We start from the raw sequence: 23,795 nt of genomic DNA, 5'->3' as shown, positions 1-23,795 counted from the left end.
AGTAAATTCAAAAGCAGCACTCTATTCCCATTACGAGTATGTGTGACAACGTAGTTGACAACTTTGTCATTGATTTCCTTTCTTTAAATGATTTCCTCGGGAATTTTAATGTTCACAATACCAACTGCTTTCCTCTTCCAACTGCACAGAGCAGGCAGTTTAAGATGCTGAAATATTTCCTATCACCAATGATGACCTTACACAAATCGTTCGCAATGCCTACTGGGATACCAAAAAACCGTAACCACTCTTCATAAACAACCTAGATCTCTCCTTCACCAGTGATCCTTCTAAGTATATTGTAAATGTCGTTTGTCCTTTAAAAAATAAAGATCATAACACAATGCTGATTTTTTTCCCTTGGAGATATATCCATAGATAGTCGTGCTCACGTGTTGTATGGCATTATAAAATTCCCACCTTCTTACTCAAGCATATGTATTAAACGTGTCACTGCAATCATCGTCATTAGTATGGAAATATTTATTCCCCATTCCAGTCTATCTTTTGGTCTCTAACTAAGCTTAATTCTCCGAAAGATGTACCAAAGTAGGACAAGCGAAGAATCGAGCATAGCATAACTGGCTCTCATCCCAAACTCTATCTTCCTATAATGCTTATACCGAAGCGAGGAATACCTGCAAGAAAACTATCAACTCATCCAAGAAGGATTCAGAAAGAGCCCAAAAGTAGGAAACTTACAGTCATGTCTTCTGTTCACTGGCCATAACTTCTGTCGAACTCTGCTCTCACCCACTGTTCCACTCTGATAGTTCTATTACACTGTTACTCACACAAAAAGCCAACCTCTTAGTTTCTTGCTTCTCTTCTAATTCCTGTCTGGTTGAAAATAGCAAATTCTCCAACCATTTCAAAAACTCTAATCTTATCCAAATTAGACCCCTAAAGTCTCCTGATGACATTTCTTCAATCGTCCTAAAGGTGTGCGTGCTCAGGAGTTTATAGCCTACTCTATATCGGCCTTATACACTTTCATATTCTCCTGGTATCTACACTGCATCATGCGATTATCCCGCGTGCTCAAAGTTCCTAAATGAGGGTGACAAATCCTTAGCATCAAACATGGAGAGATCTAGATGGAGGTGTCCATCATATGCAAAATATGCCTTCTCATACACAATTCATCACAACCTCCAGAACGACAACTTATAATGCCCTAAATTTTGAATTCTGTTCTCCAAACTATTCTTCGATGGGTTTGAACAACCTTGTCAGTTTCAACGCTATCAAAACTTCGTTCTGCCTTATCTTCCATAAAAGAAAAAACCAGTTTCTTCCGGTCTTATTCTCAACAACACAAATATATAGACAAAATGATATGCTTCTTCTTGGGAATTTTTATCATCACACCTCTCTTGCCATAAACAAATTTCAACTATTTCTTCATCGGCATTCACCCATTGAATACTGTTCCTATCTGAAGTAACACCCCTAAAAGCTCTCTAAAAACACTTAACTCAGTACAGAAGATAGTAGTTAGGTCGAATAATGATTCATCTCTCATCTCACTCTCATACAAGGAGTATATTGCATCTTCTACAAATTCTTCCACGGCCAATGCTCATCTGACTGGCATCAATAATTCTTGAATTATCTGTTAAATCAATTGAAACTTGTGTAATAACTACTGGCTATTTCTTCATACTTCAACTCCAAATCCACAGAAAAAATTTCTCCTTCTTCTTCTTGTTCACCCTTCTACTGCCGCACTCTGGAACAGTCTTCGGTATTATTCCAAATTCATCTACTAACGTATTATGGGTTGGTCAGCCTTTCGTATTAGAGATTATCATAAAAAATGCCACTGGATGATACGTGACTTGTAATATGACGCGCTATGCTGTTTGAAGTGTCCATTCAAGATAAATTGGAACATTACAGAATGTGTAATCAGCAAAAATATTCTTAGAATGCAACCTGATACCTCTATTGGTATTAGGGAGCTTAAAAATTGCCAGGAAAACATGCTACAGCTCTACCCTGTTTTGAGACTAGCATGCTTGGTCACAATAACATCGATGCTGTTGCCAAACTCTTTATCTTTTGTCCATATGAAATGATAGCAACTGGAATTATGCACTCCTTGAGCGCTTTCTCCTAAAGGAACAATGGTATCCTACACCTGCCTTAACTACAGCTGGCTATTTTTTGGTCGAGAGGCAATGTACCCCATCTTCAATGGGACGAATTGCCTCGACCAAAAACTAGCCGGTGTCTCCATTACACCTATTCAGGGCAGTGTCGAGTGATGGAATTCCTGATTATGCCAAAATTATGAAAAAAAGTAAAATCACAGTCATTTTACTACTTGTATCAAATGTAATGAACATTACGATCTCAAAGATACTTTATCTGTCTCAAGCATCAGAATTCTGATGACGTTCTCTTTGTTTTCTTTATCATTATATCACTCTCAGTATATCAAAGATTGTGATATGTGGTCATTTACAAGGACTACAGTTTTAAGAGATATTCTTAGAGAATGTCTGGCACCCATTGTCAGTGGGCATTCGAAATCAATAAGGTCACAATGTTTGTTAGTTATCATATATAATGAGCAAGGTTTCTGGAGGCACTGTATAGTCGGTGAAAGTATCGTAAGCCGCGTATTACTGGTTGATTCCATTTAATACAGGAAAGTTTCTAGTATTATAACCACTGAATATTTAGTGGTTAAAATATCGGATTAAAAAATAACGACAATTGGAACAGCCGCGCATCTTTTTTTTTTTTTTGGCAAGACTTCATATCTCATCCAGGATAAAAATCTTTTAACGATTTTTAGCCCAAAGTTTTCAGCGTTATGGGAGTAGCACTGTTTCTCAAAAATTCTGACTTTACCACCACAAGAAAGTTAAACCAGTCAGAGAAGACACGCAATGGATAAACATAACTGACTCCAGAAATAGGATCGTCTTCTGTGTTCTAAAAAAAGTTTCTGATGGCTAAATTTCTTTGTCGTGACGGGAGGTTAATACGTAGTATTAAATAATCATGGTATATTTTATTTCTGGACCCTGTAAGTTTATTAATATCTTACCAGCACTAATGCACTAATTTGAAGATGTCATAAATACTCCACGTGGTTACAAGCGAATTTAAAAGCAGCACACACACACACACACACACACACACACACACACACACACACGTTTTTAGAACACACACAATCCTGTAAATAAAGTTCAATACACAGCTTAATAATCTACAAACAAGCAGAATTAAGAAATAGAAACCAAACGAAATAGAAACCCGACCCTCATAAAACCAGTAAGTCAGTTCTATGGATACTGAATTAAAAACTACTAAAAAATTCAAACCGGCGACAGGAATATATATACAATATATAGCAATTTTTAGTAGTTTTTAGTTCGGTATCCATAGAACTAAGGCTTACTGGTTTTATGATGGGTCACGTTTCTATTTCGTTCGGTTTCCATTTCTTAATTCTGCTTTTTAGTAGATTATTAAGCTCTGTATTGAACTTTATTTACAGGATTGTGTGTATCCTTCAAACGTACATTGTATGCCGGTAAGCAGAGCTACCAGGGAGTGCGACCAATGTTTTCGGATCAATTTATTATGCAGAATCGATGTAAAATACATTCATGAATGTTGATTCGATTCCATTTTTGCCGAAATATTTGGCAAACCATTTCAAAATTTTGAATTAAAACGATATTATGATTCTAGAAGCTGTTATAAGTTATTCTAAAAATGTGTATTATAAACAATGTTTTTTCCTTTTTTTTTCTTTTTTGCAGAAACGGCAGGGGAGTTTTCATAACATATGTGGTAAGCTTTATTGAATACTGTTCTGTTGCATATATACACATATTTGTTGTTGTTGGTATGTAAAACTGACTTCAGTATAATTAGAAAATAACTTAAAACGTTTAAAACGTTAAATTTTAAAATGAAGTATTTAAGCAAAGATTTTGGAGTAAGTGATGGAATTGCAAGTTTCCAAAAATAGCAGATATCTCATAATTATTAAAATTATATCAGAGTTATTATATCACTTAAATTTATTTTACTTTGTGGTTTTCGTTTTTATTAAAAAGAACATTCAAATTTTACACAGAGATTTTATAAATCGTATGCAGTGGCCACATCAAGAATTATCCACAAAAGAATTCTTGTTGTTCGTAAGAACGTGAAAATTAATATAAATTAATCAAATTTTGCAGTCATGTTACTTTTTTCTGGTTTAAACTCACATTATCATGATATTAAATAAATAGAAAAAAAAGTCACTAAAATCAATAATTTTAAATGCCATCCGGTGAAGAAGAGAATACGGCAAGGCAAGTGTGTGTGTGTGTGTGTGTGTGTGTGTGTGTGTGTGTGTGTGTGTAAGGACAATGTCATTATATGAATATTGAAATTTTAAATTTTAGCATCCTGGAAGTTTTGCTGCTCGTCATGGACGAAGAATCATGCAAGGCGACCAGATATTAGAAATTAATGGACAAAACGTGAGAGAAAGTAATCAGAAAGATGTTGCAGAAATATTACAGGTAAGCAACTGTGACAGAAATATACAAAAATGAGTGTGTTGGGGGGGGGACATAAGAATATAAATCTAGGGCAACCAAAGAAAGTTCAAATGATACTGTTCATTATATAGTCGATTGGGCTTAAATCTCTGAAATGATTAATATTTTTTATATTCAGTTAGCAGACATCATAGGCAAAGAGTAACAGGACACATGAAACAGAATAATGAAATCTTCGAGTTACAAATGAGTCCAATTCAGGCCTTATCCAAAGGCTTAGGAATCACACAACACTTCATAAACATCATCATCAAAGACATTACATTAGAAAAAGATGATTTATTAGTCAGTTTTGACGTCTCTTCCCTCTTTACGAATGTCCCAATCAATGACATAATCCTTCTCCTACAGAACAAATTCCCTCCAGATATCACGGCGCTTTTTGCGCATGTATTACGGTCGGGTTATTTTGTATGGCAAAACGCCTTTTACTTACAAAAAGAAGGTACAGTCATAGGCTCGCCATTATCCCCCCCCCTATTGCTAACTTTTACATGGAACATTTTGAGCAACTTGTCCTAGATTCCTCCCCTCTAAAACCTGGTAAGTCATAATCAACGTATCTAAGTCTGGCTTAGATAGGTTGACGATGTTTTCGCGATCTGGTCCCATGGCCGCCAGACATTAGACACATTCCTTAGCCACCTAAACAAACAACACAAACGCATACAGTTCACAATTGAAATTGAAAAACACAACACACTTCCGTTTCTAGATACACTTTTCACACGTTTTCCCTCGGGCAATCTTTCCTTCACTGTTTTTCCGAAAACCAACACATACGGGACAATATATACACAGAAACTCCTACCACCACCCAACACAAAAACTAGGTGTCATCAACACGCTAAAAAACAGAGTTCAGACGATTTGTTCCGGTGAACAGGCACTGAAAGACGAATTTAAAATTATCAGTAATAACTTACAAAAAAAAAAGATACAGCCAAAACGCTATAAACAAAATTCTCTACAAAACCACAATAAAAAACAAAGACAAACCAGACTACAGTAAAACTATAACCATTCCCTACATTAAAGGAATATCAGACAAAATAACCAGAGTACTATAAAAGTGCAACCTCAAAGCCACCTTTAAACCTCCTGCAAAATTAAAAAGCTAACTCAACTCATCCAAAGACCCACTTCCTCCATTAGCTCACCCTGGAGTATACCGGATTTATTGTACTTGCAACATACCATATATAGGAGAAACAGGACGCACTATTCCTATTAGACAAAAAGAACTTAAACGACACGTTAAATATAATAATTATAGTGAAGCTGGCCTTTCTGATCATGCCCTGTATACCTTACACAGAAATGACTGGAAAACCACCAGCTGTCTACATCCCACTAGAAAATGGTATGAACGGAAATTCAAGGAAGCCTGTGAGATTATCAGCAACCACCCCAATCTGAACAACAATGATGGTTTAAAAATCCAAAGCATATGGAAGGTATATATTCGACCTTCTTCACCAAGAACAACTATAAACGGGACTGTAGAAAATCCAGTAGTGTAAATCAAAAATAAGAATTGTAATACTAAAAATAGGACACCAATTGTTTCTGAAAGAAAACCTTCTAAAAGAATGTTCATTCCTGTCATTGTAAAAATAGAATTCAGCTTGATGTAAAAATTTATTTTTTATTTTATTTTTTTTTTCCACCAGAGGTCACGCCAGTAGAATAACATGTGATCAAATCATTGTTTCTCTAGCTTACAGTTAATGATGTAACTCAGCTTGTCCTGTATATTTATGAACGCTCCAGATGATGATCTTGATGTGAAGATCGAAACGTCGGGATAATTAAAAAAAGTTTTTTAACACGGTTGTAAATTCCATAAAATTTTAAAATGAATCTTGATACTAGGCCTAGCGCTCTTATTACAATTGGAACTGTTGTCGCCCTTTTGTTCCAAAGACGTTGAATTTCAATCTCCAGGTCTCCATGCTTTGTCAGTTTTTCATCCATTTTTTTTCTTCTAACACCTGATGTAGATCTTGCATGCTTGCATGCTACGTTCCAAATGTCTATCTATCAGGATTTTAAAGTTCCCATAATATCTTGCATTTTCATTTCCAATAACGTTTTCAACTGTGCTTTTAGGGGATTTTGCCAGTCTGGAAACCATATTTCCAACAAGAAAAAATCCAGTATATAGCTTTTGCAACCCCATCATGCCTTTGCTTAATAGTCTTTATTAGCAATCTCTCTTTCAGAACTAATTAGATGGTTCACTGTTTCTTCTTTCTCTGCACAGTCGGCATTTGCCATCGATAGGTCTTTTCAATCTCTTGATTGCATTCGTTTGCAGTGATTATTCTTGAATAGTAAGAATCGGACCATCTGTCTCTTTCCTGATGCTTCCCTAAGGAAGTCTTTGCCAAAATAAGCATCTGTCAACTTTTCCTTCAAAATCCTTTAAAGATTGTCCATGGAGTGCTTTATTTTCCCAATCTTTTGATCTTTTTTTTGGCCAATTTTTTCTCCTTAGAGCGTTTTTTTTTTTTTTGTTTAATCTACTGTATTCGTTCTTTTTTGTGTCTACCTTGACGTAACCATTTAACGCTCAGTTTTCTTTTTCTGCTGTTTGCTTGACTTGTAAAAAAAAAACCACTTCCTCCACTTTTTCCTGGCTATATACGAGGGGGGAGAAATGAAAAGTTCTGATAAACACCTAGAACAAATATGATATTAAAGTAACTGATATAACCACAAGAAAGAACATATCGTAAAACCTTTTAACCCTCGTGTTTCATCAAATTGTAATAATTTGTTCTTTTTCTTTTAAGATATATAAGAATAGTTGCTTTAATATCATTTTTATTCTAGGTGTTTATCAGCACTTTTCAACCCCCCCCCCCTTGTATAACCGATCTACCTCACTGCGCCGATTAAAGGCATGATGTATTGTCATTAATTTTTGTGTTTTACGATCAGGTGCATCTAAATCGAATTGTATCCAGTCAATTATTCCTGATGTATATCTTATTACAGGAATCGCCATTGCTGTTACAATGTTGTCTTCATTCATTGTTACCTTCAGAACTTTTCTGACTCTTTTCAGATATTCAGACTTTGTGGCAGACATTCAAAATGTTGTCTGCCCGAAGCATTCCTAAGTCTTTCTAGGATTCATTCTGGGAAAATTTTTCAATTTTTCTTCCATTTGCAAATGATTCCTTTGCTGTCGGTTATTTTTCCTCGAACGATGGAGAGTGTTGGGCATTTATAACCAAAGTCCATCCAAATGTATTCTTCGGACTATATTGAGAAATCACTCAATTTCTCTGGATGATTTTCCGTATAACTTAAAATCATCCATGCATAACAGATGTGACTACAGGAAAGCTTCATTTTACGTTTCCTGTATTTATGAAGATTCAAATTAACGAACACTTCATAAATCAACACACGCACACACACACACACACACACACACACACACACACACACACACACACACACACACACACACACACACACACACACACACACACACACACACACACACACACACACACAAAATCAATAACATAAACAACAAAACAAACAAAAGTTTTTGCACGCAGCATGTCGGCAGAGTTCGCGAATGGTACTGTGGGTAGAGATCACAAAACTGCTTACGTTTTGGTCCCTCCCGTTATCCACGTTATAAGGACTACTTAAAAGTGAAAGTTTTAAATTTGTCATCTAATCGTAGAGCTAATTCAATACCTTTCTTAGTTTAAAAAAAAGCAGAAAATCACTTACCATTGAGTGAAAAAATGAAAGTGTTTTTAGCAATTTTAGCAATATGTGTGGGAAATTTTAGGTCCTTGTCCACAATCACTCCCAGATCTCTCATCTGCTCTAGCTCTTCCAAGATATTTCCATCGATTGTATACTCTACATTCCATCTCTGCTTCCCAAATTTCAAAACCTTACAGTTTGCAATGTTGAACTGATATCCCCACTCATTTATCCATGCAGTCAATGCATTCAAGTCCACAGCATCCACTCTACTCCTGATCTCTCTCCCTAACTTTCCGTCATCTGCAAACAACTGCATATCGCCACTCCGACCTCTCCCAATACAAATCTTACAAATTAAACAGCAATGGACCCAAACCAGATCCTGGGGGTACACCACTAGTAACTTTCCCCTTCTGGGGTATCGTACCTCCATAGACAAAGAACTCGCTGATACCTATCAGAAAGCCAATTTCCAATCCAGCTGACTAATCTACGGTTCAGTCCCATCGATTCCAATTTAATTACCAGCTTGTCATGTAACAATTTATCAAACGCCTTTGCAAAATCTAAATGTACCACTGTGTATGCAACACCCTTATCCAATGCATTTGTCACTTTATTATGAAAAATAAGCAAATTACTAAAACATGATCTTCCTTTAACAATCCCATGCTGGCCACCAAAGAGTAATTTTTTGTTGTCAACTCATTTCTGAATCTTGGTCCTAACTAACCTCTCTGACACTTTAACACCACAACTCGAGACATACAGACTGGCCTATAATTCAAAGCCCTAGTCTTATCACCTCCCTTATGAATTGGAACAATTTTATCCTCTTTCCATTCCTTGGAACTTGGCCTAGTGCAAGACTCGTTAAAAAAATATGTAAAAGATGTTGTTAACTCTCTGGAACAATCCCTCATAACACGTGGTGATATAGTATCAAGTCATACAACCTTATTTATTATGCATTAAATTTATTCAATTCCTCATATACCGCCTGCTCACTTAACAGCAGTTCCTTCTCCTCCTCCTCCTCCTTTCCCACTGCATTCAAGTTCTGCATGGTGTCACGTTCACAAGAATGAAATACCTTTATAAATTGCTCATTAAATACCTCATCTATATTCTCTTCAACAGTTATCATTCCTTCAGATATCGAAAAAATTCCCTAGGATTTTTAGCCGCATTTTTTTTAAATTTTTAATATACATGAATGGGAAATCAGTGCTGAAGAGTTGCCTTATGGTTATTACTATAAAAACACACCTTACATAAAAAAAATAATAATAATACTTTTTCTTCTTCAGCTATCAAGCAATGCTAACTTCGCTCCTTTAATTCTGTATTATACATTTCCGTTTTACTAAATATCAATACTGTCAATATTAAACAACTTGTTTGTATTTTCTCTCTTGCTACTACGTTTTGTTTCTTTCAGGGATTAGATGGAGCTATTGTTCTTTTGCTTGGGCGCATACCGAACTTATCCAGGGATATTCAAGATTGGGTTAGGAAGAAATCCCAGAAATGTCTCCGTACAAGAACAAGCACTTGGTCATCCTACAGTGGAAGCGCGAAAGAAAAATTGCAAACACAGCGGCCAAGGTAAATTAAAATGGCAACTTATTTATCTGATTAATTGCATTTCTTTATTAGATTAATATATCCTGAAAAGAAAAACTAATTGCAGTTCATGATGATCCACTATCGATTTCACTAATAATTTCATAAGAAGCAAAGATGCTGAGGAATAGCATAACTCCGTTTCTTCTTATTTTGTGAAGCTAATTTTGGAATGTGTATTGCTTCAGAAAATGAGCATTCAGAAAGTGCTTAAGGGGAAAGAAAGACATTCGGCTAAACGATATTTTGGAATTGGGAGAGGAAGGAGCTAATTGATAAGGACGAACCCTATTTCAGAAGATAGCAACCGCAAATTCAGACGAATCAGCTTGTGGCAATTCGTAACTAACGATTTCGAGTAGAAAACGGATACACATTCAAATTTTCGAATCGCGCGCGAAATCACGTGTTAGCACTCAACAGGATAAAAGGCAAAATGCTGCGCTAAGCGAATTGTGTTTGAAGGACTCTCTTAGTAGTGCAAATTTGGATGTCTTGTTATGTCTCAAAGACATCATTCTAGATCAGCGATTTTCAACAGGTGTGCCGCGCGAGAGGTGTTCAGGTGTGCCGCAAGATTTGTGAAAACAAATTAATTGAAAGAAATAATTTCGCAATTTGCGCATTTATTTCTTAGCGTCTGGTCTTCCATTCGCACCTGAAGTTCCCTTATTTATATTTTACCAAACTTACGGTTGGTGAATTGGTTTAAAATTGTGTGTTAATCAGATTTAATCTTTTGATAACTGTGTTCACAAATAACTTCGTCAAAAAAATTAAAAGAATATATTCTTAGTGTGCCGCAGAAATTTAATATTTAGTCTAGGTGTGCCATATTATGAAAAATGTTGAAATCACTGTTCTAGATCATTACACGCAAGTAAGAATTATTGGAAAGCTTGAAGAAGGCCGCAGAATTACTGATATTGCCAGAGAGGTCGGAATCTCTCATAGCGCTGTATCCAGTCTCTGAATAGCGTTTCAAACTAATGGTATGTGTTCCAGACGTTTTCTAATAGGTCGCCCTCGTTCTACCACAGAGCATAAAGATATATTTTTGGTTATAACAGCAAAAGGTAATCGACGCACTATGGCAGGTCAGCTTACAAGCTCATTTAAGCAGAGGTATGCAGATATCTCGACAAAACTGTGGCAATCTGCGATAAGTAGGCCTATACATCCGAAGGCCTGTAGTCTGCGTCCGTTTATTCACAGCTCATCGTAAAGCACTTTTCCATAAAAATTGGACAAGACACCAAATGGGATGATGTACTCTTTAGAGATGACAGCTTTAGTCTTTCCTCCGATTCTAGAGAACACTTTATCTGGCATGAAAATGGTATTGCTTACCATTACGAGGAAAACATGTTCTTGAAAGGGGAAGATACGACTGTGCTAAAGAAGTTCTTCAACGTCATGTTGCGTGGTGCTGTAGGTGAAGAATTCATTTTTATGGATGACAATGCCACACCACATCGTCTACATCGTACACGTGCAGCGGAAATGCTTCTGGAGACCTATCGAATTAATCGAATCGAGTGGCCCACACGCTTCCCCATATCTCGCCCCCCTAGAACATCTTTGGGACACAATAGGGAGGCGCTCAGCTGTTCGAAATTCCCCTCCAGAAACAACCAAGGCCTTATCCTTGCTGTGAAGGAGGAGTGGGCCAGTTTTCCTCAAGAACGACTGAATCACTTAGTGCTTAGCATGGTACGACGTAGTGAGAGCTGCATCGCAGTTCGGGGTGGACATATTCCATAGTGAAATGTCTCTCCGAGTAGTTTTCCGTAAATTCTTAACTACATCCTTAAGAAATTTGTAACTTTTGCCAGAAACGTATTGAAATTCAATTTGTACGAAAATTTTACCACATGTTTGTGTAATATAATTTATTAGTATGCTGACAATAAATTTATGTCCGCTTTTGGCCGTCGTCATGAAAATTTGCCCCGTTTAAATTTTGTTTTAATTAAGAATTCTTGACGTGTGAAACTACAGCCAAATGTTACTTTAAAAAGAAAGTTTCGCTGTAGTTTCAGGCTGTATATGCACCCTTTAAAAGTACTGTATTTTAATGATAGGGAAGACTGCGAAGAAAATATGCGACTCAGGTGCTTACGCCACGTGTCTTCTAACATAATAATAAGACGAGCTTAAACCGCATAGGATCCGCTGACAAAAATGTACTTTAATTTAATTTAAAAGGAGTTCGTGATAGTTTTACGGTAGTAACCACTGAGTTAGAAAATCGTGAACTGACAGTTCTCGCTCGTTCTGTCACTGTTCCGAAACGAATAAAACTTGGTGTTTCTTAGTGTTAACTTAGTGTTTCAATAAGTTGCTTAATTCATAACAAAGACATTTTATTCAGATTCGTTTGATTAGATAGAGTTCGTTTTTGTCTCAGTAGAAAAAAAAAATTACACATTTTGCTTAAACTGATGTACCGATAAAATTGATTACAGAAAATAACATTTGTGAAAAGATTTTAGCATTAATTGTCCCTCAAAATTTCACAAAAAAAAAAAAAAAAATCAAACATTGGTTCAATATACTCGTGTTTTAATTAATTTTTAAGAAATATGAAAGTATGTTCTAGAAAGCGGAAGTGAATGTGGTTCAACAAGTTCCATTCCTTCTGTTGTACTTTAAAAGTTCCATATTTCGTCATCAAGCGCCGGATATGACTTCCATTCAAACGCTGCTGTAATTTATTTGCACTTCCGGTAGTCTCATCACATCTCTACTGCGTACGACTTCCGAGGTGTAAAATGAAATTAGTATGAAAGGAAATCATTTTCTTGAGCGTTCGTCAGTCCAACATCAGCTTTCTTGTCTGTTGTGCCTCCTCGTACATCTTGTAGAAATTGATTTCTTTCCTAGATGTTGAAACCAGTACCGCCTTTATTTACTTCCGTACAGTTTCACTGCATTTAACCTGATTCGATTAATTTCCTTTTAATTTCTTTTTATCCAATATGCTGTTTATTGACATTCCATCCTTAACATTTCGAAAATATTTGCTTCTGAACACTGGAGAAGCGGCAAAATCGGGTCTTCTGTCGATAGCAGGATGCCGTACCCTATCGGTTTCTCTCCTTCCCGAGAGTGATATATTAGGCCCTTCCAGAACTGTGCTTCGTTTAAGGTGTGTGTGTGTGTTATTTTGACCAGGTTTTGACACCTGGTCAACGGGTTGCTCCGAATAAAGAATAAAGAGCCGTGGACCAAAGGGTGTGGCAGAGGAAAGGCCAGCCGGCCACACTAAAATGCCAAAAACTTCCATGGATTACACGATTACCGGGAATACATCTCGCACTACCGCGTACGGGGTAGCCCACGTGCCAACACGAGCCTCACATAGCGTTGGTGAGAAATCTTCTATGTGATCAGCAAAATGTGATAAGTATATGGCTACTGTAAATATCAGATCTTTATACAACGCAGGAAAACTCCAAATTCTACAAGAGAATTTGAAAAGCTTAAGGTGGGTTGTCATAGGAATCTTAGAAACTCACTCGACAGGAGAAGATAATTAAACATACCAGAGGACAAATTATTCTATTTGGAAAGAAGAGACAATACACATAGAGAAGGAGTTGCAATCCTAATAAAACAAAATCTTGCTGCAAGTGTAAGAGATATTAAGCCTATCTCATCCAGAATAATAGGAATTAGACTAAAAGCCAAAGAAAAAGGATTACACATTAAGTTATCCAGATTTACGCGCTGGACGTAAGTCACAATGAAGAAGACATCGAACTAATCTACAACGATCTTCAAAAAGAAATAGATAATACACTCCAGAGACATCTCACTCATAATCGGAGATTTCAACGCTAAAATCGGAACTTTCAGAGAAGAGCTAAAAGAAGTGATGGGAAAATTTGGAATTGGAACCGAAAATGAAAGGGGAGAAACTGTGGTCAATTCCTGCAAAGAAAACAACCTTGTCATCTCAAACACAATGTTTTACCATAGACCTAGTTTTAAATACACCTGGATCTCACCAGATAGAGAAATACGAAATTGTATATAGATTGTTTCCTAATAAAACAAAATCTTACTGCAAGTGTGTAACAGACATTAAGCCTATCTCATCCAGAATAATAGGAATTAGACTAAAAGCCAAAGAAAAAGGATTATACATAAAGGTTATCCAGATTCACGCACCGGACGCAAGTCACAATGAAGAAGACATCGAACTATGGAAATAATGGAAAAAAAATGGAAACCCCCAATCAAAAACGTAAGAACGCTGAAAAGCCTAGATCTGTATACAGACCATGAACTCCTCTTTGCAACAATGCGGATAAAATTCAAAGTGAACTATAAAAGAAATACAACTGATAAACTCCACATAGAAAAGTTAAAAAATAACCAAATAAGATTAGACTACATTAGGAAAATTGAAGAAATAAACAGGACTCAAACAGATGAAACCGAAAACCTTTGGAAAACAGGAAAAGAAATATTAATTAACTCGGCAAGGGAAACTTTAGGAATTTATAAGAGACCCAATAATAAATGGGTAACATCTGAAATATTAGAGAAATGTGAAGAAAAAAAGAAAACTAAAAACAAAAATAAACAGACATACCTCAGAAGAAATACAAACAACTCAAAAACGAAATGCATAAACTCTGCAGACAGGCTAAAGAAAACTTGTTAAACAAAAAAGCAGAAAAACGCAATGAGGCATATAAACACCATCACTCAAAAACATCACATAACACAATTAAAGAAATTACAAAAAACTTTTCACCACTATCGCTAACAATGATCAACAATCAGGACGAGGAAACAGGAAATCCAAATGCGATAAAGGCAATATGGATGGAACACTACCAAGAAATCTTTAAGAATGAAAGCAATAACTACCTAATAACAAAGCCCCACACTAACTCAAGACATGATGCCTTAATGATCCTTCCATTGAAAGTGAAGAACGCTCTAAAGCAAATGAAATCTGACAAAGCACCAGGGATAGACCAAATTCCATCAGAACTCTGGAAAGAAGGAAAGTAAACAACTTTAATATTCCTTGCCACACTTTTCAACAAAATCATTAAATCAGGAGAAATACCAGAAGATTGGAGAACAGGAACTCTCATACCAATTTACAAGAAAGGTGATAAGAAAAATTGTAAGAACTACAGACCAATCACATTACTCAGCCATGCTTACAAAATATTTACAAGAATCTTGCAGAACAGAATAAAGAGCGCATGGGAGATCATTCTTAGTGAAGAACAGGCAGGCTTCAGAAAGAATCGCTCTACATTGGATCAGATCTTCGTACTACAAAGACTAGAAGAATTATACTGGGAACATTACAAAATATCTATTACTGTTTTATAGATTTTAATCGACTCAATAAACAGAGTAACCTTATTAAGGATATTAAAACAGAAACAAATCGATGAACATACCCTAAACGTCTAAGAAAAATATTATAGTCTCACAGAAGCAATAATTAAATTCAATAGTATAACAACAGATAAAATAAACGTCAGTAAAGGAGTAGCCTAAGGATGTCCCATCTCCCATACCTTGTTAACATCTACCTAGAGGATATGATTAACCAAGCCTTGGAAGGAGAAAAAGGGGTCAACCTAAATGGTTATAACCTTAATAACATAAAATACGAAGACGATATTGTAATGATAGCAGACACAAAAGAAAAAAAAATGGTGAACCTAATAACCAAACTAAACAATACGACTAAAGAATACAGCATGACCATAAATACAGACAAAACAAAAATCTTGATAATTGGAAAAAACGAAGAAAAACTAAACTTCTCCTTGAATGAATCAACAGTTGAACAGATAAAACAATTCAACTATTTAGGCAGTAATAACAGAATACCTAGATACCATGACCACTATTAAGCAAAGAATATCGACTGTCTGATCATCGTTTAATAAGCTAGGTAAAATCTGGAAAAATAATGAAATCTCCAAACCTCTAAAAATAAAATTATATAATGCAATTATAATTCCTGCTGTGTTATATGCTTCAGAAACTTGGACACTCAAGAAGACAGAGATACGAAAACTGGAGGCTTTCGAGGTGATGGACAGAAGAGAAATGAAACTATAAGACAAGACCTAAAACATACAGACTCATTAATCGAAAAGATCAAAAGAAGACAACTTCAGTGGTACCACATGTCGAGAGAATGCCATCAAAAAGACTACCCAACCTTGCTCTGTCATCATTGTCATCGTATGTTACGCTTTGGCGCAGGCCTACACATTTTACCGCGTAAGCTTCCGTAACCGATAACCCCGCGGAATAGGTTGGTTACTCCATATTCCCGGTAGTATCCCATGTCTGTCAAAACGTGCGTCACGGGGCCGGTTTGCCTACTTTGCGGGAGGAAAAACCCCAGGATAAACTGGGGAAAACCTTGCTGTCCACGTCAAAGATCGGCTGACTTGGCTATGGCTGAGGAAATTCCTTAAGCTCCTCACGTCGTCGACGAGAAATGAACGTAGAACACTTCTTCTCCAGGCATATGGTTACGAAGCGCATAGCCACTCGGCTAACCGCGCGGACACCTTGCTCTGTATGCAAGAATAAAAGAAAAAAGGAAAACCAAGAGCTAAATGGATAACAACAATAAAGGTCAACTCTGGATTACAAACATACAGACAGCTCACCAGCCACGCAAGAAATCGAGACTCCTGGAGGTTGTTCTCGAAACATGGAAGACTCCATCCCGTCTCCGACGGAAGAGGACAGTAAGTTTGACCAGGTTGTCTGCTTTTTGGAGGAAGTAAAAATACCTGATAATGGGGAAAGAAAAAATCTGCTACTGCCATTCTCATACAGGATGAGGGAAGGGGCAATATATTGTTAGGTTGGCTAAGAAGTGCCCTCATTCGACAATAGGGATAAAATAAATGGTTGTAAAAAGAAGTAAAAAAAACTGTAAACACGAAAAAAGTATGCCGATTTCTATGAAACTGTACTGATGAAAAGGTATTTCTTTATATTGCTCCACCCACAAAACATTAACTTGCATATCTATAGTATATTTTGCACCGTGGGTGTGCTACGGATATTTTTTTTCTATTTTTATCATTTTTTTTTTTTTATTTTAATGATTTTTACATTGTTCGGAAACACCGCTCTAGAGATCAAACATGCAACTTTTCAAGCCACTTCAGGCCACCAATTAGCGGGGCGGCGGTCTCACACCAGGCGATGAAATTCATCTCCCACCTAAAGACAATCACATATGTCTAATGCACATTGAGGGATTCGAAACAGCAGTCTACTGGTTAGAAAGCGGGTACACTAACCATGCGGCCTACCAGGCCGGCAAAGTAAAAAGATCTCTTAGAAGAGTTAATTCTTTTGTGACCTCTTCATCTTCAATAGATCGTTTAGCTCTAAACTCCAGAATTCGGAGTGAGTCTGGGTTCGGTGGCCTGTAATAAATGAGACTGGATATGCAGTAAGGATTCACGCGAATGAATTTCTCTTGATGTTTGTTTTGAGGGCGGATGTTGCTGCTTTGTCAGAAAGAGGTCTAAAATGCCAATTGATGGCCATCCTCCATCTCACAAGCAGAATGGATTTTGGAGAAAATTTCCTCTCCTTTTCCATCAGAATTGAACTTATAACTATCTTTCTTCTATCAATATTATTAAAGTCTTACATTTGTTTATCTATTTTTATTTGTTTATTTATATATTATCCTTTATTTTAAAGAAAATCATTCGTGTTGAAGAAAATTCAAGGAAACTTTATATACTTATGAATGTGTAGATTTGCAGTATAATAATAAAAAAACTTAACCAGAGCAATGTTTAGCTGAGGAAATACAATAGGTTTTACGAGGATAAAAGGTTTGATAAGTAGGTATTAAATGGAGGTCTGCCCCCGATGTTTTCTTTTTCTTTTTGCAATTGAAAAGACTTCAGTTTTTTTTCGGAATTGAGAAGTCAAAAATAAAATTGGATGAAATAAAGAATATATTATCCCATGTCGATATTTTAATTGGAGCATAGTAATAAAGAAATCCTCTTTTAACAATATTTTTTCAACTGAAAGTGGCCAACTTCAGTTTGAGGAAAACACTGCACCAAACGCTGACACTGACATTCGAATGCTGCTCATCGGTCCATAAAATATTAACTAGAAGATTAATTTCGTAATAATAGTAAATTACTGAAAATTACTCTTAAATTATAAGTAAATATACATTTCTTCATAATTCGCTTCTTTTGCCCAAACTATTAGGATTACTAAAAGGTAGCTTGCGTTGTAGGTTTCCTCCCCCAAGGGAAAAAAAAATAAAAAAAAAGAGTGGAAGAGAATTTCTGTCAGAGCCTCCTTCAAGACACGACTGAGTTGTCATTTCAACACCGGTAGTGCCACCGTGTGCTTGTAACCTTAATGTGTTGCTCTGTGATTAGATTAGTTGTGTGCTACATCCCTGTTAGCTATGAGTAAGCAAAGGACATCACTTTGATTTGTAATGGCAGGAAGCAGTTAAAAAAAGACCGGATAGTTCTAGTGAACAGAAAACTAAAACGTCAAAATATACAGACACACTTTCTACAGATTCCTTTCTTTCTGGATCTACAGACATGCGAAAACACGATTTTTCCATGAAGATCAAAGTATGCAAAAACAATAAGTTGATGTTGAAGTTCAAGTTACTCCTACATCGATGTAGAAAAAAATTTTGGCGCTGCAAAATAATGTACTGATGCTCCTTAAAGATGTGGACATATGATTAAGAAATATGGTTAAGAAAGAGAGATAATTTTTATATTATTAACCAATTTAGTAGAGAACTTTTTATTTATATTTGTAAAGCATCAGTGCTGTGTTTATATTTATATCGATTATATATTTCACGAAACTAAGCAATTAGGCTTGAAATGTATAATGTTTGTAAAAAAAGTTTTTAAAAAATAATCTTATTTCAAAATAGACTCCTTTATTACTATTCTTAACTTTGAGGACAAAGAATGACACTTTTTAGATAATTTTGGGAAATTGTAAATAAAAAGAAGAAAAATACTCCAGCTTTTTCTAAGCTGAATTGCGCCTACTAAGTAATTTTCGATTTATAGAAGCCTATTTAATGAAATGATAGGATGGTAATCTTCTCTGCATAGTCTGTTGTGTTTGTCAACTGCGCGTATTCTTTGGCTGGTTTTTCTACCTTGCAGGATGAAAAATGAGTTTCAATGAAGAATGTTCTGCTACTTTTATGAGACCGACTTACTTTCTCAACCTGATAAAACAACGCAGGTCAGACAGGTCAGAGGTCCCCATAACACAACTTTCGAGATACACTCACAAAAATATCTGTTATGGTAATTCTCTTTTCGTCCGCGCGGTTAGCCTAGTGGCAATGCGCTTCGCAACCATATCCCTGGGGAAGGAGTGTCCTAGGTTCGATTCCCGTCGACGACGTGAGGAGCTCAAGGATCGTCCTCAGCCATAGCCAAGTTAGCCAGTCTTGGGCGTGGACAGCAGGGTTTTTCTCCCCAGTTTATCTGGGGTTTTTCATCCCTCAAGCAGACAAACCGCTCCGTGAACACACCCATTACAGTCATGAATATCGCCCTTAAGGGACGCAGAGGAGTGACGAACCAGCTGCATTAATACGCCAGTAACCCCTCATTAGGAGGGGCTCAACCCGTCCTAGGACAGACGAGAGGGATAGGATAGGATTCTCCTTTCAAGTGCATAAGAGCTTTCTTAAAAGTTTACTAAAATTTGCTTTACTTTATTACTTTATTTGGGATCTTTATTAAAATTTGTTGAGTCATCAATTTTGGCATAAATCCATACCATTTTAGTCGCAAAATTAGGCAAAACAATCAAATTATACAAGTGAATATTACAAATGATAATAAATAACAAATAAGTAAACAAACAGAAATAACTCTACGACATGCACGTCTCCGCTTTGCAGTCTACAGGCTGTGGATCCGAATCCTACTCTGGCATGAAAGTATGTGAATATCTAGATAGTAGATGATGTTGATTTGTCTGGTGTGAAACTCCTACCCTTTCAATAGGAGGCTTGAAATAGTTTAAAATCGTCTCAGGTTGAATTTGTACAGCAGACTTCCCGAATTAGCTAACCTGAGCTTATCTCACCCAGAATACTAATACACCCACCATACATTTACCACCTTTCCATAGATGAGAGACTGTCACTGACCAAAAAAAAAAAAAAATCCAGAAAGTTAGAAATTTGTTATCTTGTCTAAAAGGCGACATGTTATTATTTATTTCTTAAGTTATCATCCTAAAGGCTGAAAAGATAAATACAACGCTTAGGTAATCTCATACGATTTGTAAAGAAAAAACTATGTTCACTAACATGAAAAGTTGAAATGTAGAGAAAAGTATGAAAATTTCACACAGAGGTTAGCAAAAGTGTATTCAAACCCTATTTTATTCATTATTTCACATTATTATTTTTTTTTTCAGAATTATACAACGAAAGGAATTGTATGTATAACCCAAAGAGCACAAACTCATTCGGGATACAGAATGTGTAATGATTATTACACAAATGAATATACCGAACGTAATAGCTCAATGCGCGAAAATATTGACGATCAAGAACAACATATAGGGGTTGTGTGTGGGGGGCGGGGGTTGTTGTGTATTAAGAGTGATAAGTTATTAAAGATTTTGGAACCAAACAAATATAACGTTTTATTTGTGTATTATTTCTTTTAGCGCCCTGTGGAAATTGTGTTTGAATTTATGGCGTGAGACCGCTTGAAGAAACATCGTTCTAAGCTCGATTCTAGTCGTCGACCAGAGGATATCTTTCTAAGCCTTTCCTCGACCGGTTCTCGAGTTAATCAATCTCTAGCATGTGCAAATGGGTTCTTCCTTCTTGAAACTCAGGTTTTTCATTCCGTAAACTCAATAAAATCGACCGTAGAACGCACAATATTTCAGACAATGTACATAGGTAAAGTGTTAGGATTAGAGAACACGAGATGGAGATAGTTGTGTTCCGTACTCTCCTTACCAAGTGCCAATTAAAATCACTCATTGTGTCAAGTTTTCAAACATTTAAGACAAATGAACTAAAATTTATTAAAATGTTATTCGCTAACGCCTTTTATTCCTCGTCTTTGAATAAAAAGCGTAGTGGATTCCAAGTCCATTTTTGTGCAGAAGTAAATGTCTTGTCTAATGTTTACAAACCGATTATCTGTAGATATATAATTGTCTAAGTGGAAAGATATTTATCCGGATGTGCGTTTGAAGTTCACTGTAATGCCTCTATATTTACAGTTGGTTAGTATGCGTATTAATTTTTTAAAAAGAAATCTGAGATATTAATGTGTGTGATAGATTCTTCATCATGTTAGAATACCGTATACTATATAACAGTCTGTGTCCTGGTGAAATAATATTCTTAAAGTTGTCATAGATAAAAATCGTCTTAAAAAGAAAACTAGATAGCATAAGTCTTCCGTTGTACTTCTTACCTTCTCTAAAATGTGGTTTCCAATTTAGCTTTAAAGTTAGCAATAGAACATTTCGAATTAGTTTAGAGTTAGCAATAGAACATTAAAATAAGGTTGAAACCATTTACTTCCAATTAATATTTTCGCTAAAATCGACGGACACGGTCCATCAAAAGTCATGAGACAACAGAAGTAAGTATAAACAAAAGATGTCTTTATTGACAATAATTAATAATCTTTTCTCCCGCTTTTAGCCGTAATTATTACTTTAATACTTCCTGGAAGATATTCTGCTAATCTTAAGAAAATTCCGTCTCCCACTTCCTAAAAAGAGGATTAGGGACATTTTATCCATGTTCTGTGTTGTGCCTATATATGGGCTACTTTTGTGGAGGAAAGGGGGAGGGGAAGGAGTTCATGTGCGAATTAAGTGCTGGCCGTTGCAGAAAATCCACATCATTATTACACTGCCACTTCCAACCTTCATCATTTGAACAACATACTCCGTGAAAAGAGTTATCCAGGCATTCCCCATATCCGAACACGTCCATCAGACTGGATGGGCATTCCCATCTAAAAGCTGTTAACTCTTTTTGTGTATTCATAATTTGGCATATAAGATCAGAGTGATCGCCGAGTGCGCTGATGTTATCTTCATTTTTGTGCTCTCTTCTCTTTATAGACAAGACACTCGTTCACATTCTTTAAACGCTACTGTTGAAGAACAAGTAAACAGGGAGGATTGAAAGAAATAATCATATTTTCAATTTAATATCTGATGTAACATACTGCATCTATTTCCTTTTTTTTTATTTCAAACATCGTTCCAAGAATACTGTTATTATATGTTCAGGTTTAACTGTATTACTGGACGTATTTTTTAAGTTAGGTTCAACTCTCTACATTGCAATGTACGATGCACTTTTTTAAATCTAAATGGTTGAGATGAATACGTTTTGACGGGAGTGAAAAGGCAAACCCAGAGAGTAGATGTTAAGTAGAAGTATCTAACAAGCGAAAATCAACAAAATACACTAACTTTTATTATTGTTTCACAAGTTCTTGGCAGTAACAAGCTTAACAAGATAAAATGTCAGTCATACTAAACCTTTTGAAATCAGAGTTAAACTCGTTAAATTTTCAAGGGTAAACAACGAATAAAATATGATCAGAAGGATGCCATCTGAAAACAATCTTAATTTCACACGCACGCATACACACAAAAAAGCAACTTTTTTCGCCATTATATAAACAAGCTTATTATAATTTAAATTGCAAATGGTTTTATTAAAAATTAGTCTCATAATAAAATAATTTAAAAAAATAATCGCTACAATTAAATAAAATGTTAGACATAATAATTTTAAGTTTATTTACAAAATTTTTATTATGAATAAGCTTATGAGGTTTGGAAACTAATCTACCAAAAGATATTCAGAGAACTAATTGATTCAAAAATTAAATACCTTAAATAGATAAAATATTATCAAATTTCAATTATATTTTTCCTTTTCACCTTTGCAGCTTGCCTCTTTGCAAAGAAATCTATATTTTGAACATTCCCAACTACATTGCCAGTGTGTGTTCACCTTGTAATGATCACGTCAGTGTTTGTTCGCATCTGAGCGTCGTAACTGAAGATATCCATAACGTCAGTCACAACGAAGGTGACGAAGATGATGATGCGACAGGTTTAAACACTTTTGAAGAAGAATCCGAAAACCTGCTTCTTCCATGCATAAAAGTGACGACATTTTGAACTCCACTACAGATGTATATTATAAAATGCTGCAGGTTGGAATGCGTCCCAGACGACAGCTGTCTTTTTCTATCCACTTGCTTGAAATGAACTCAAGCAGAAGATCGAATTCGAAGCCAGTTTGTGTGCATCATATGCCAACGAGAAATCATATCATCCGATAGTGCAGTATTCTTTTTTTATCCATCATCTTTAAGTATTTTATTTTACAATATTCACGATTTGTAAAATACAATACTTGTATTTACATGATGTGGGGAAAAAATCCTGTAAATAAAAGTATTTGTATCCTTTGGTGGGTTCTTGCATTTGTATCGTACTTCAGCTAGTGTTTTGTTTTGGGTTATGTAAGCAGCTTTGATTTCATGGAAACTAAAGTTTCCATGAAATTGTGAAACTAAAGTGTTTTGCTTGAGCAAATTAAAATTAACATCACATAGCTTAGCATTTTTAGGAAAATCTTAATAAAATGCTAAGGATGAAAAGAGTCTTATAAACACCTATGCCATTGTGAGATTCGAATCTCACAATGGTATAGGGGTTATTAATGGAAAAACGGCATTTTATTTCATTCGATCTTTCGCAGCGTTTTCCTGTGTGCCCTATTTTCTA

At 35.8% G+C, this 23,795-nt stretch overlaps 1 protein-coding gene across 1 annotated transcript in view; it reads left to right on the top strand.

Annotated features, from left to right (window-relative positions):
* Nucleotides 1-23,183, top strand: part of LOC150108754 (ligand of Numb protein X 2-like) — a 50,754-nt gene extending 27,571 nt beyond the window's left edge. Inside the window, exons 6-9 of the mRNA XM_090390517.1 lie at nucleotides 3,786-3,816; nucleotides 4,422-4,541; nucleotides 9,763-9,929; nucleotides 22,949-23,183. Coding sequence (XP_090246643.1) covers nucleotides 3,786-3,816; nucleotides 4,422-4,541; nucleotides 9,763-9,929; nucleotides 22,949-23,183 — 553 coding nt within the window. The remainder of the gene's footprint in view (nucleotides 1-3,785; nucleotides 3,817-4,421; nucleotides 4,542-9,762; nucleotides 9,930-22,948) is intronic.
* Nucleotides 23,184-23,795: the final 612 nt, after the last annotated feature.

The sequence above is a fragment of the Typopeltis vanoorti genome, chromosome 3 (genome assembly GCF_054136105.1).
Source record: "Typopeltis vanoorti isolate ZY-2024b chromosome 3, IOZ_Tvanoo_1.0, whole genome shotgun sequence".
Lineage (NCBI taxonomy): Eukaryota > Metazoa > Arthropoda > Arachnida > Uropygi > Thelyphonidae > Typopeltis > Typopeltis vanoorti.
The sequence above is the reverse complement of the archived record's forward strand: the minus strand, read 5'-3'. Positions and strand labels throughout refer to the sequence as shown.